The sequence below is a fragment of the Drosophila sulfurigaster genome, chromosome X, assembly GCF_023558435.1.
Source record: "Drosophila sulfurigaster albostrigata strain 15112-1811.04 chromosome X, ASM2355843v2, whole genome shotgun sequence".
NCBI classification, from domain to species: Eukaryota; Metazoa; Arthropoda; class Insecta; order Diptera; family Drosophilidae; genus Drosophila; species Drosophila sulfurigaster.
This window is the reverse complement of record NC_084885.1, coordinates 9331991-9347069: the sequence shown is the minus strand read 5'-3', so window position 1 is coordinate 9347069 and position 15079 is coordinate 9331991. Positions and strand designations below refer to the sequence as shown.

The 15079-nt window shown below is 39.8% G+C and overlaps 1 protein-coding gene across 1 annotated transcript; it reads left to right on the top strand.

Moving 5' to 3' along the window:
- LOC133849234 (myc protein) lies at positions 1–13680 on the top strand. The gene is made up of 3 exons (XM_062285169.1): positions 1–1007; positions 2784–4267; positions 11630–13680. The coding sequence occupies exons 2-3, from the start codon at positions 2917–2919 to the stop codon at positions 12547–12549; spliced, it is 2271 nt and encodes a 756-aa protein (XP_062141153.1). The 5' UTR covers positions 1–1007; positions 2784–2916; the 3' UTR covers positions 12550–13680.
- The last annotated feature ends 1399 nt before the right edge of the window (positions 13681–15079 follow it).

Sequence of the window (15079 nt, the reverse complement as noted above, 5' to 3'; positions counted from 1 at the left end):
GAAATCACTCTTTCTTTAGACTCAGGCACGGCAGAACGTTCGTTGCTAACGTTTGCTACGTGCGCTCTAATTCGTCTTTTGTAGATTTTGGCTGTTTCCCGCCCAACAAAAAAAATCAAATAAAACACAAGAATTAAGCAAAATAAAAATATACACAACTTAAAAAATATATACATACATATTAATCTACATTTAAAATAAAAAATCACTAAGCTTAACTAGGCAAAGCAATAGACGACAACAAGTAATCAAAGCGAAATATACAAGCATAAGTTACCAAAAAAAAGAAAAAAGAAAAGAAATAATAAAGGAAATTAAAAGAAACGGAAAATAAATTCAAACGGCGAGCATCAAATTCGCAAGTGTAACAAAATAAAAATAAAGAAAGACAAGACAATTCAGCGCCCGCCAAAAAAAGAAAAACCGAAAGAATTCAAATAAAATAAAATAAAAGCTGCTGCTAATATAAAGTGAATGTGAAGTTACTACAACAGCAACAACAACACATAAAGCAGACAATTTTTGTGGGCTTTGAAAGTGTTAGTGTGTGAGTGAGCGTGCAAATGTGTGTGTGCAAGCAAAAGGAGCAGGAGAAGAAGGAGCAGGATAGATAGATGCCGCTTCGCTACTGCAGAGCCACCAAAAAAAAAAACGCAACAACACAAGAAATCAAAGTAACGAAAGTTTTCAAGAAGTGCACAGAGGAGCAGAGAAAGACGTAGACAGCAGACACACAAGAGGAGACTGTCAAGCAAAAATAGGAAAAAAGAAAGATTAAAGTAAAGAACATAAATTTGCAATTTGCCAAAAAAAAAAATTTGAATTAATCGCGAGTGCGTTGCGTGTTATAAAATAAATTGATGTAATATATCAATATAATTTTTTTTTGTTCTTGCTACAATTTTTTTCGGGTGTAAAAAAACTAATTTTTTTTTTGTTGTGTAAAAAACCCATAACTTTACAAGCCGACAACAGCAATTGGATTACAAAAAAAAGCACAGCAAAAGGTAAGCAACAAAAAAATTCGAATTTTTTTTTTTGGTCTCGAGAATTTTGGGCAAGAAATTTACAGACACACAAGCGCGCACACACATACACACATGTTACGCAGATTTCTACAAAATTCGTTTTCTCGCGAAATGTCGACGTCACAGCACCGTTAGAATTCGTTGCCGCTGTGGCTGCTGTTGTGTGCGTGCAAATGCAGTTTGCAATATGTGTGAGTGTGTCCGTATGTGTTTGTGTGTGTGTGTAGAGAAACACGCGCGTGCCAAATTTATTGCCGTCTACGTTTTGCATACTATTTACTACATTTTGTAGGGCAGAGTGTGAGGAGAGGAGGTGCATGTTGATGGGTGCTGCGCGCGTTAAGAGTGAAAGGGGACAGACAGAGATAGCTAGACAGAGATCATCAACACAGCAACACAGCTTTTATCAGTTTATGATTGATGCAGAATACAATACACATTTCCATAAAGATAGACAGAGTAAGAGAGAGTGATGAGCGTAACTGGGTATATGTATATTAAATACGATTTTTTTTGTTGCCAAGCTAATTTAAAGATCGCAAATCAAATAGAATCGAAACAATTTATTTATAATTAAAAGCGCCCCGTCTGTTGTATTTTGCTCTGATAACTTTTCTGAACTGTCGACGTCAGCAGCAGTCGCAGCAGCGCAGACTGTGGCGCCAACCGACGACGTCAAATGAAAATGAAATTCAAAAAATTGACAATTAGCTTGAGCTTCGTTAGTATGTGTGTATGTGTTTGTGTTTGTGTTTGTATTTGCATGGATACCGTTACGGTTACTTCTTTATGCAGTCTCTCTTCAAGATGGCGACATATTAGAATTTAATGAAAATAGTGTACATGAAGGAGAATGCTGAAATCAGAAAAGGGTTTTATTAAGGGGGAATTTTTATACATCATATTAGTTCTCTATAAGTTTTACTTTTATCATTATGTTGATAACGCCACAACTTATAACTTATCGCAAAATAATTAAACACAAAAGATAGCGCAATTAATGAGTTCGAAATTGCCAGAAAATTAGATGACTGAGTTGAATGAAATTAAGCTGACAGAATTTAATGAAATTAGGTTCTAGAATAAAGCTTGACAGCATTTCATGAAATTTAAATTCTGAACATAATACGAAATTAATTTAATGAAATGAAGTTCTAGAAAGAATTTGACCGTATTTTAGAAATTCTAGAAAGAGGTTGACTGAACTGAATGGAATTAAGTTCTTAAGGCAATACAAATATTAAATTGGTAAATTTATAGAATTTGAAACATAAAATTTGTTCTAAGTAACAAAAACAATTTCTTACTAATACATATTGACAAGATTTAATAAAAATATTTAAAAGTAAAAACCAAATAAATGACTTGAAAAATAATCGGAAAAGAAATAAATTAAATGAAAAACGAATTAATAAGTGAAAAAATTTCGCGCTCTTTTTATAAAATAAATTTTCATTACAAAAGTAAAACTGAAAAAAAATTGTTTTGTGATAAAATTCGTGTTTAAAAATAAATATCATTATAAAAGTAAAACTGAAATAAAATAGATTGGTAATTAAATTTGAAATTCGAGTTTTTGAATGAAAAGTTTTAATAAATATTAAATAAATGAAAGAGAAAGTTTCATTCATTTTATTTCTATCTATCTAAAACAAATAATTATTAAATTATTATGAAAAGTTCCATTATTATTTTTTCTAATTTCATCGAAAATATAAATGAAATTAAACTCAATATTTCTTTCTCGCTTTGCAGTGTGTGCTACAAAGAATATAAAAAGAAACAAATCACTCTCAGGACGACACTGTAAACATTTACAGTGTTGGTAAATACACAAAAAAACAAAAAATCAATTTAGAAACGTAACACAGAAATAAAGATAGAAAAAATGGCGACAATGTGCTTTGAAAGTATGAGCGGCTGTGATTTTCCACACGATTACGAAGACAGCTTCGCCGACACATTGAAAATGCCCCCCCTCGACGAGTCACTTTTGTTGAACGATAACGATATGGTTGGCTTCGAGGATCTGGTGTTTGTCGGCCGCAAAGAGCAAAGCATCCGCGGGGATGTGGCGAAAATAGCCGCCGAACGTTCGTCATGGATGTTGGATGACTTGCATGACATTATTGACATTAAACCCGATATACGTAATGGCGATTGTATGTGGTCATCATTTGGTAGCGCCAACACCTGCAACAACAACAGCAGCAGCAACAATGGTTGCAACGGTGCCAACAACAGTGCTTGCAACGGCGGCAATTCGGCTGCCTCCAGTTACAGTGAAAGCAGCGCTGTGCCACCGGCAATTGTCAGTTGCAGTGGCACAATGATGATCAAACACGAGATGACCGAGGACGATGAGGATGATGTGGTCGATGAGGATGACAACGATGATGATGACGAGGAGGAGAATTGCAACAGCAGCAACAACAACAATAGCAACAACAGCAACAGCAACAACACAAGCAGCAACATATGCAGCAATAAACTGACAACATTTGCCACATCCGCTAGAATTACAATTCGACCAAACAAATCGGCGACACAAATGCGCTACAACAACAACAACACAACGTCTTACAGCAGCAACAACAACAACAACGTGGAACAACATATACCGCCAGGTGCGTCATTGTTGCGCAAGAGCAATCCTTCGACAGCGGTCTCAGCCACCGCACTGAAACTGAAGCAACAATATCACTCGCTTAATCGTCGTTCCTCGCCCAAAGAGTCGTCGTCGACGTTCGTGTTTCCCGATCCACCGCAACAGGATAACAGCAAGGAGGACGCATCGATGGCGCCAGTTTTTCGTCACAATGTCGATTTGGCCGCTTGTCTGGTGGGCAGCAACAACATCTCGTTGACGAGCAGCAGCGAGCCAAACTATCACATTGATCACATCAGTCGCGAGTTGCAGAATGGCAAATCACGTTTCGATTTGTATCACAGCAATTATCAGCCACAGATTAGCGATGTTCTCGATGTGATCAGTCAACAGGTAACAGCCGATGCTGCTGCCATCTCAGCATCATCATCATCAGGCTCGTCAGCAGCAGCAGCAACCACATCGACGACAATGTCACCGCCAGCGAGTAACTCGGATTGTGATTCCGATGATGGTGATTGCTCCATGGTGGACTCCAATTGCGGCTCTTCGTCATATATGCGTCACATTAGTGATCACAGCTACACGCGCAGCGAAATGGAGACCAATCTAGAGACGCCTTCTGATTCCGGTGAGTTTTTGTACTGTTCTACAAAAGTTTTATATACAGCAAACTGTTATACAGCGAGTCCTTTGAAGTTCTGAAGTTAGTTCTATTAATGCATCAACTGTTATACAAGTGTTATACTGTTATACAACTGTTATACTGCTATACAGCGAGTCCCTTGAAGCGCAGTAGTTCGAGTTATATCAATGCATCAACTATTATACAGTTGTACATCACTCCTTCATTAAAGTGTTATACTCTTCTTGCTCTTTGCCAATAGTTTTGCAATTGCCAATTAAATTCACACCATACTATTTCCCATTCACAATTGTCGATCGAAGCAAAAATAACTGTGCATGGCAACTCTCTCTCTTCCTCTTTCCCACCGCTTTTCCTTGCACAACATTCAACTAGTGTTGCTGTCGTCGCCGCCGCCGCGCTGTTTGTGTGTGTGTGTGGGCGACATGGGAAATGACGCGCCTTAGAAAATCGATCGCCTACGTCAACAGCAAACGTAGTAAACTTTTTCAATGCGCGCCCACACACACACACACACACACAGTTAGACACGCCTGACGTCGACAGCGGCAGCAGCAGCGCAGTTGCCGGTTATTGGTGTTTGGGTGGTTAAAAGAGCTTTCATTGATTTTTGTTGTTGTTGTTGTTGCTGTACATTTCATTGGCGCCTTGTGGCCTACGCATAGCGACACTACGTGACCCAGCCCAACCCAACCCAACACAACCCCCCCTCGCTTCTCTCTCCAACCCTTGAAGTGATGGCGCGTGGCTTTCATGGCTCATTATGTTGTTCCCCACCATGGCGTCATCCCCTCTCTCGCTCTCTTTTTCTCTCACTCATTTTACATCCCCCATCGCAAGCAGCGTCTTGCGCAGTTTGTGCTACGCCCAAAAACAAAAAAACGAAAGCACTATCTATCTTTCTCTCGCTCTCGCTCTCTCTCACTCTCGCGCTTTGACAACACCCGATTTTTCAAGGATGTCTGCGCCCATGCCACAAGCCACGTGGCGGCATTTTGCGCCTTGACTTCGCCCAGTGTTGGGTTTGGGTTCAATGTCTTTGTTAAGCGCCAAACATATGGAGCAACCCTCGCGCTGCAAATACTACTACGACTACTACTACTACTACTACTACTGTTTTACTACTTACACACACACAGCTGCAATTTGGCGCGTAAAGCTTGTGTGCTTCCCATTCACAAACTGCATGCAGTGCTCACCCACACATACAGACACATACATACACCTACACTACAATCGTCGTCGTGCATAAAGAAATTGTACAAGTCTCGTTTTGTGAGTTCGATGTCGGCACACTTCGTGCACACTTCGGCCACTTCTTGCTGCTTGCTGCGTTCGTTCGTTTCGCGTTTGCCTGCCGAGTGCATTTGCACTCGAATTGCAATTGTTGTGTTTTTTTTTTTGTTGAGTCTGTTTTGATTTTGTGTTGATGCTGCTGCTGTTGCTGACAGCGCTGCTCGCATGCTGCTTTCCTTGTACATTTTTGGGTGTTGTCTGCTCTGTTACTAGGCGTGCTCATTTATGCTATGTCTATATCTATGCGTGTGCGTGTGCGTGTGCGTGTGCATTTGTATGTGTTAAACTATTAGCGAAAAACGCCCACATAATAATATGATTCAACGCCTAGCGTTGTGGCGATTGCCAAAAAGTCGCGCGCGTGAGACGATAAAAAAAAAGCGACGACGTCGCTGCTATCAGCAGCGTCCAGCAGCAGCAGCAACAACGTTTGATGATAATTGAAAAACGCAACATAACTCAAGTACACACACACACACACTCACACTCTCGCATTTTGTCAGCTGCGAACACACGAATACAGCATGGCAACAAAAAGCAAAAAAAAAAAAAAAAAAAAATATTCAAAAGCCAACAACACACACACACACACGCAGTCGGCAACTGTAACAGGTGCGTGCTGCCGATTAAAAGCGGTGTATGTGTGTCTGTGTCTGTGTGTGTGTGTGTGTGCGCGTGACGCTTCATTAGCAGAGCATGATTTTGTGCGAGCGAGAGGGGGAGAGTGTTGGAGTAATTCAAGAGATGTTAGGTGGAGAGGGTGGAAGGGGTGGCGATAGAGGATGATAGTTGATAACGCAACAACGTAAAGGATTGACGTATGAGCAACAGTTGAAGAAATAGAAATAAACCTTGCTGGCTTCCACTGCTCAATTAACTGTTTATGTTTGCAGAATTTATCTAATATTTATCTAACACACACACACAATGTTCTATTAATATACACGCAGAGTTTTCGCCAGCTCTGCTCTGCTCTGCTTTTGTGTTTAGCTCTTCTTCTCTTCATGTGGTCAGCCATGTTTAGTATTAGTTGGCGCCTCTATTTCCATTTCCATTCCCATTTTCATTTCCATTTTTTTTTTTTTTTGTTTCACGCACATTTTATTGGCATTTTCGCACCTTTTTTGACTTTGTGTGTACACAAAAAAAAAAATCGAAAAAAAAACTATCAAAATGTTAATGAACTGAATGAAGGTCGCGCAATCATAAAACCTGCCAAAAAAAAGTGCGTAGCAGAAACCGAATTCGAAGCAGAAAGCGAAATAGCAACAAAAAAAAGAACTCGACTTTTATGCGTTCTAATATTATTATATTGTAATAAAAATAAAAGTCTAAAGCGTGTGTGTGTGTGTGAGGGAGACGCATATAGAGCCATTTTAACTATGTTTTTTTCCATTTGCGTTTTGTGCGTGTGCTTCTGCTTCTTCATCTTCTGCTAATGGGGTATTTACAAGTTGTGGTCAAACAATTTTGCTTGCTATAATAACTTCTTGCTGCCGGGTATTGCAAAGTCGAGTTTGTTTTCTTTTTTGCCTTCGGCGATTTTACTTTCATTTGCGACGAAATTTATGCGTCTGGCGCCAACTTACAACATTTCTGTTGTGTGTGTATGTGCCCAACCCCAAAAAATATAACAAAAACAACAACGCATACAAAGACGCAAAAGAAGAGAAGAGGAAGCAGCAGCAGCAGGAGCTTTAACAATGCGCTGCCAGCGTCGTCGTTGTCTGCGCTGCTTTTTTTTTTGTTTTCGCTGTTGCTAGGCGCGTCTTTTTCGGCTGTTCGTCGTTCGTCTCTCTGCGTGTGCGTGAGTCTGTGTGAGAGTGTGAGTGCGTGTGTGTCTGTCTTGACTATGCGCGTCGCCGCTCTCGCTCACTCGCTCGCCCGCTCGCTCTCGCAAGTCGTGTGCTTGACTTGCTGCTTATTCTTCGCACACGTGAAGCAATAAATTGTTATGCTCAAGGTCGCAAACGACGACGACGGCGACGCAGCAGCGGCAGCGGATGGCAATAAAATAAAAATGCCAAAATATATGTATACGCACTTTGGCTAGCGACGTAGACGTCGACGTCGACGTCGGCAGCGACGTCAACGAGCCTCCCTTTTTACGGTTTTGCAAGTTTTTGCTATTGTTGCGGATATACACAAACACATACGCAAGACACACACACACACACACACACACAGATAAGTAAAGCATGCATACATTATGTGTAGCAGCATTGTTGCTAGCCTTTGACACGCCCAAAGAGCAGCAATGAAGATGTTGCCAAAGCCTAAGCAAAATGTTGCCAGACGTATTTCAATTGTTGTCATATTTTATGTGCTTTTATGTATGTGTGTGTGAGCTATTGATACATTAGTGTTGAGCACTTTTGAATGCTTTGGCGCATTGCGGTAACTGGCCCCTTAACGACTTTTTCTTTTTTTTTTTTATTGCTCTTGACTGATGAGTCATAAGTGGTGGGGGTAAGCGCGGGGTGCGGGGAGATTAAGCATTAAGCGATGCTGTCAACAAAGTTGCCAAGTTGCATTTGCAGTTTTGCAGTCTCGCAGTTTGGTATGCACTTGGCTTTTGTAGTCGAGCGTGGGAAATTTTGCAGTCAGCGGAAGCGACTCTTCTTCTTCTTCTTCCACATTGTGTCTGCAATTGCAAATTGAAAACCGCAATGTTTTTGTGTGTTGCTAGCCGAGCGACATGTTGCCAACACATGTTGCACTTTGACAGCCACTGCTGTGAGCGTGGGAACAACAGTTTGTGATGCACTGCATCACTTTGTAATTCTCTCGGAGCGTGTGTGCTTGTGTTTTTACGCTAATCTATAGTCATCAAATTTCTGCGAAATAAAAACACAACACAAACACACACATTAAATTTCTAATTTCAATGGAAGCCACAAATAAACAATAAATAAATGCGAACAGAACTTGAAATATTGTGAAATGAAATCATTGTGTGTCGCCCAACAACAACATCAACAACAACAATAATAATAATAAAAAAAATTACGACTTGTTTTTGCATGTTGAAATTCTTCCTGCAACGTAAACAAAGTCGAGACTCAATTAAACACTTTACAACTGTGTGTGTGTGTGAGTAAGAGTGTTCCATTACACCCCCCCTCACCTCCTCTCCAACGCTCTCCCACTCGCTGTCTCTCATGTGGGCGTCAGCGAAAAAAAGTGTCGTCAGCTTTTCGTTTTTATGACTTTCGCGCACATTTTTGCTGTACCCGTGGACCACTGTGCGCATAGCGGCAGAAGAAGAAGAAGACGCAGACAGATCTGCCGTCATATTCTGTTCTCCTTCTCCTTCGCCTTCTGCTTCTCTTCCCACTCTTGCGCTGTGCATTACATCATATGCCATTTTTATTTTTATTTACGTTACGCGTTACGTGTTACGTGATGAGTTTTACGTTACGTTGTGTGCTGCACTTGCGACTTTTTGCTGTGGCTGTCCTTTTGTTTTTGTTTTTGCGTTTGCTTTTGCATTTTGTCTTTGCTCCAAAGTATATTGCGTTTGCTTTTTCGATTCGTTTCGTTTTAGTTTTATGTTAATTTTGTAGGGCAAAAGTGCTGCATGCTAAAATCTGTATGTGTGTGTGTGTTAGAATGTGTGTGTGTGTGTGTGTGCGTGCAGCTGCATAAAAGTTGCGCAACTTATTTGTTGGTTGTCGTGCATTTTATTTGCAATTGTAATTAACTCTCGACACAAGCTGTTTCCTCTTTTGCTTTATTTTGTTGCTGTTTTGCTGTTGTTGTTGTTGTTGTGTTTCGTTTTATTATTACTATTATGGTTTAGCTTTTGCTTGCTGCTTTGATTTGCTGCGCGCGCTGCTTAGCAACAAAAGTTGCCAACTCTTCGTAGTGTTTGGTTGCAAACAAGTTTGTCTGGTTTTTTTTGTTGTTGCTTTTTTTTGCTTTGCTTTTTTGTTCACAGCATCACAGGTACACTGATTATATTTGCTTTTGCTTTTGTTACCAAGAGCTGAGGAAATCCCCTTCGGACAACAACAACAACAATAAACTAGTTGCATTTGTTTTTGCTTTTGCGCAACACATTTGGCGCCATTTGTTTTTTGTTGTTGTCGCTTGCAATGCAAATCATGCAGTGTCTGTGTCTGTCTCTCCTCCCTCTTTCTATTGCTTTGTCGGTGGTCGTCGCTGTATGGCAACATTTTAAGTTTGCTGCGTCAGCAACATCTCGCAGTTCTTGTCGTCGTCGTCGATGTTGTTGTTGTTGTTGTTGTTCTGCATTCCAAGACGAAGACGCAGACAATGCTGATGACAAAACAAAATGGCCGCTGGTCACATTCTTGAAAGGTTTTCAGGTCTGCAGTCTGTCTAGCCGTTTGCTGATGCACGCCTTGGCAACATGTTGCCAAAGGTGATGCAACTCATATACTTGTCCGTATGTCGCCATCTCTTTCGCACTCTGCTTTGCACTTGGACTTGGACTTGGACTTGAAGCTTGAACTTTGCCAGCGCGCTTTGCGTGTTGTGCATTAAATTTCGCTGTTTGTTTCTTATTATATTTTATTTTTTTTGCTGTGCTGTGCGCAATCTGCGTTTGCACAGTTGCCACAAAAAGAATAATAATAAACGCCAAATAATAATCAACATTTGTGCAAATACTCGAAAGAGAAAGACAGAAAGAGAGAGAGAGAGAGAGAGAGACTGTGACATAAGTTTCGTTTTTCTTTTTCAATAATTTGATTAAAGGCATTCTCGAAAGCACAGGGCTGGGTCGCATTTTTTTTTTTTTTGCTTGCAACACTCGGTGGCAAGCGACGCCGGCGACGACGTCATGGTTGGTTCAATGGACGCGCGCCAAACGGAAGCGCCAAATTAGCAACGGAAGCTGTTGGCGGGGCAGCGAAGCGAATGTGAGGGGGCAGAGAGGGAAATGTGTGGACGACGCTGCTATTTTTTTTGGGTATTTGTTTTGGCCCCCATGCCCCACTATCACACACTTCGCTCTCGCTCTCACTCTTCCTCTCTCTTTCGCTCACAGTTGCTTGGTACCGTTATCAGCAAGCGTGCGTGGTTGCGGCTTGTCGAGTTTATAGTTTTTTTTTTTTTTTTTTACTTTGTTTTTGGCAAGGAAGAACGCACGCACGAAGCTACAACACAGACCACCCAACTAACAGCCTTTCCAACCATCCGAACCAACTCTCAACCTCCTCCCCCCCCAAGCCTATCCCAAACTCCCCGTCTAACAGTTTATGTGCTCTTTTTTTTTTTTTTTGCTGGTTTTGTTATTTTTCTACTGCTGTTTTGCAGTTCTTTCTGCTGTTGCCATGCGGAAAAACGTTTGGTCGCATGACGTCAGCGCGCCTAGCGTCGCCTTGCTCTCTCTGTTTCCCTCTCTTTTAAGGGCGTCGGTAGGGGTTGGGGAGTTCGCTTTCTCGTCTGTCTCTTGAGGGGAAGGAGGAGGGAGGTCGCTTTGGTCGTTTGTCTGCGTGCAAATCTATTGCTTCCTGAATTCTGATACTACTGTTGCAAGTGGCGTCAAGCCACTTGTGCCCCACAACGTTGACACACTAATCCGCTTTGCGTGGGGCACACACACACACACATACACAACCCTCAAGTGTGGGGAGTGGGAATGACATCATCGTATGGTGCTCAGTCATTGAACTGTCGTTGACATTCGCTAGACATTTGCAGGGCTTTCCTTTTAAAGCTACTTACTGACGCGTCTAGGCGCGTCGACAACTCGTTAATTACACTCGTTGCACTTTACTCGCCACAGTTGCCACTTTCCAGCACTTACACATTCAAACCTTTGTCTACAACTTGTAATTCGTTACTTTCAACACGATATGAAAGACGTATCATTTTACTCGTTAGTCTCTACTCGCTACTCGTTACATGTTAACTAATGTTATTTTTTCTCTTTGCTTTTGGTTTTTTGTTTCTATAATTTGTAACTAGTTAGTTCGTTTACACTCGCCACAGTTGACTCGTTAGTTTCTACTCGCTACTCGTTACATCTCAATTAATGCATTTTTTCTCTTTGCTTTTGTTTTTCTCCCTCTCTACACACAGATGAGGAAATCGATGTCGTCTCACTCAATGACAAGACGCTGCCCACAAATCCCTCGGATCGCGATCGTCGCGCTCTGCAAACAAAGGTGGCCAACAAAATCTCGACCATACCGCCACCGCGACGCGGTCGCTATGAGTTGCCCTACACACCGGCGAGCAGCAGTCCCGTTAAATCGGAGGCCAATTCCCGTTTCCCATCGCCATCGAGCACGCCGTATCAAAATTCTGGCGCCGCTGTGGCCACAGTTTATTCACCGCTGCTCTTGCGTAACACCAGCAGCGGCAGCAGCAGCAGCAGCAGTAGCAGCAGTGCTGGCAGCGATTGTGCAACGTCAACGATGCTTTGGGAGGGCAGCAGCAGCAGCAGCATCAACAACAAGAGCAGTCGCAAGCGCTATCAGGACACTTGTCGCAGCAGTGGTGCATTCTCCAAGCAGTTGCAGGCATCGAAAAAGAGCCGAGCAAAGTTGAGCAACAACAGCGTTTTGTCAACGGCGCATCCAGGTGCGCAACTGAAGCAACAGCAACACACGTTGGGCGCCAACAGCAGCAGCAGCAGCAGTAGTGCAAGCAGCAACAGCGCAAACAACAGCAATGTAAACTTCAGCGTGATGAAGCGTCAGTTCAGTCTCGATGAGGCCGACACCATTGAGAAGCGTAATCTGCACAACGACATGGAACGTCAACGTCGCATCGGACTTAAGAATCTGTTCGAGGCACTGAAGAAGCAGATACCCAATATTCGGGACAAGGAGCGTGCGCCCAAGGTGAACATATTGCGTGAGGCGGCAAAGCTATGCGAACAGCTGACCAACGAGGAGCGTGAGTTGAGTCTCAAGCGTCAGTTGCTGAAGGCGCAACTGAAGCAGCGACAGGAGAAGATTGCGCGTCTTCGCTTGAGTATGAATGCCGCCGAATGATGATAGCGATGTTCATCATCGATAGACGTAAGTGTGGGTTAAACGGGTTAAGGAGGAGTTAAGAGAGATGATCATAAGTTGAGATGCGCAGAAGAAAGCGTACATTTTTTAAGCAGCGGGGGCAAAGTGTGCGGAGTTGGCTTATCAAAAGAGAGAAAGAGAAACGTTTGCAAGCAAAAAAAAAAAAAAAAAAAAAAATGACCATACGAGAGAATGCTATCCGATATAGATATATATATATATATATACAGCAGATATATGCATATATAAATAATAATAATTTTTTTTTTATAAGTGTACTTTGACGTAGGCTCACAAGCATTTTTTTTATGAACTTCAATATCAGTTTTTAGTATTAGCTATTAGAGCGTACGAACGATCAATCGAACCATGTCTCGATGATGATTACCGATTAACGATTAACGATTGTAATAATCTATGATGATGATGATGCTGCAAGTTGATGTCTATGCATCGGATGCTATAAACAAGAATGCTATGTGTACATTTATTATATATATCATCGCTATATATATATATGTATATATATATATGATTTTTTTCTTATGCGATACACGATATCGATATCGATATATATATATATACTGCTTCTCTAGATGATAGTTGAAAATAGTGATTTAAATTGGATTTCTTTAATGTGATATTTTTTGATTTGATTTTGAAGTAAGCAAAATGCAAGTTGGAAGAAAAACTTTAACTAAAAACTTAGGCGGCGATAAAACCGATAAACCGATAAACGATAACGAAATACGCAACTAGGTTTACATGGAATTGAATAATGGAAAAAATGGAAAACGGAACGAGAAAACACACAAAACAAATTGAAGTTCTCAGTTTTCTTACATTTTATTTGATTTTTTTCTTTGCGATTTACGATTTACTATTATTATTACTGTACATAGAAACTAGGGAGTTTAATATTAGATAGCTACTTAACCATGAAGGGAAGGACAACAAAAACAAAAACAAAAACCAAACAAGGAAACAGAAAAAAAGGGAAAACGGGAATAAACGGAAAACAGACGAAAGATGCAAAATGAAAAAGAGCCACTAAAAAGTAGCAGCAGAAGAAAAACACGAAGTAGATGAAGCTTGGGTGTGAAAGAAAATTCAATGTATAAAGCTGACGGAAGAAGAAGAAGAGAGAAAAATATGTGTTAGAACGTAGCCAAGAAATGAGCTACAATTGAAGAAGAGAAACAAGAGAAAACAAAACAATATGCAAATGAAAGAAAATGCACGCAAAAAAGAAAGAACTAAAATTTATACAATTTTTTTTTTTTTGTTTTAGTAATTTAGTGTGACCATCCTATATATTTATCGATATACGACGATCCTTTTTTTATATATATATATATTTACTATTAGCTATCTAGTTACTATATTTTTTTTTGTCGCTCATATATTTGATATATACGAGTGATCGAGTATATATATAGTCGATATACATACTTATAGCATTTTGCACAATGAATACGCAAAATTGTCTATCGATTTTTTTTCTGTTTTTCATTACACACTTATTCTTATTATTATTGATAATCTAATTCTATATAACATTAGACGATATCGTCTCAAAAAAAGAAAAGAAAAGAGAAGAAAAACACACACACAATACAAAATACAAAGTGTTACAAATTTGGCCGATTCATCGATCGGTTGAGCTTTCTTAGGGCTTATAAAGGAAACGCTTACACCAATTTTACTGCCTATATATTTTAGATATATTATTACTACAAGCGGCTTATTCAATTTTTTTCCCCCACACACACAACACTTCCCTCAGATGAAAAGCTCCTATTTACTATATTTTTTTTTGTTGTTTGCGAGAATTTTTTATTCTTTTTCTTTAGAACACAAATTTTTTTTGCAAACTTTATTTTCGACAAATTATTTTGATTTTTTTTCGGGAAAACTTTTTGAGTTTATCCCTAAAAAATTCTACAAAATGCATATGAAATGCAAAAACAAAAACCTATTACAACGATATAAACAACAACAACAAAAATGGGAGCTATAGTTATAGTTAATAGAAATGAAAAAAAAAGAGAAAAACTGAAAAAAAGGAAAACAAAAATTTTGTTAGCTGCAAATGCAAAAAGAAACAAAACTTTTTGTCAGCTGTTCAACTGTCGATTTTTTACTAATAAGAGTTATATATGAGAACCGAAACACAACGGAATGAAAAGAAGAAGAACATGAAAATGAGAAAAGAATTCGAAAAAGAAACTACAAAAATGCTTAGAAGAAAGTTTTCAAACATGAAGTGAAAAGAAATAAGAGAACTTGAGATATAACGAAAACAAAACAAAAATAAAAAAACTGTTATTTAGGTTTAGTTTGCTTTTTTGATAATAACACGATGATGATGATGATGATAATCGATGACACTAACTAGGAAACTATTAGCCAGCTAGTAATACTAACTAAAACACTAACTAACTACTACAAATACAACTACTATATACATAAATAATATATCTATATATAGAGTTATGCATATATGATA

Excerpts from the sequence above, each read along its gene's own strand:
- LOC133849234 (XM_062285169.1), top strand. The coding sequence starts at position 2,917 with ATGGCGACAATGTGCTTTGAAAGTATGAGCGGCTGTGATTTTCCACAC. Across the intron at positions 4,268-11,629 it reads AGAGACGCCTTCTGATTCCG|ATGAGGAAATCGATGTCGTC; the intron begins GTGAGTTTTTGT and ends CTCTACACACAG.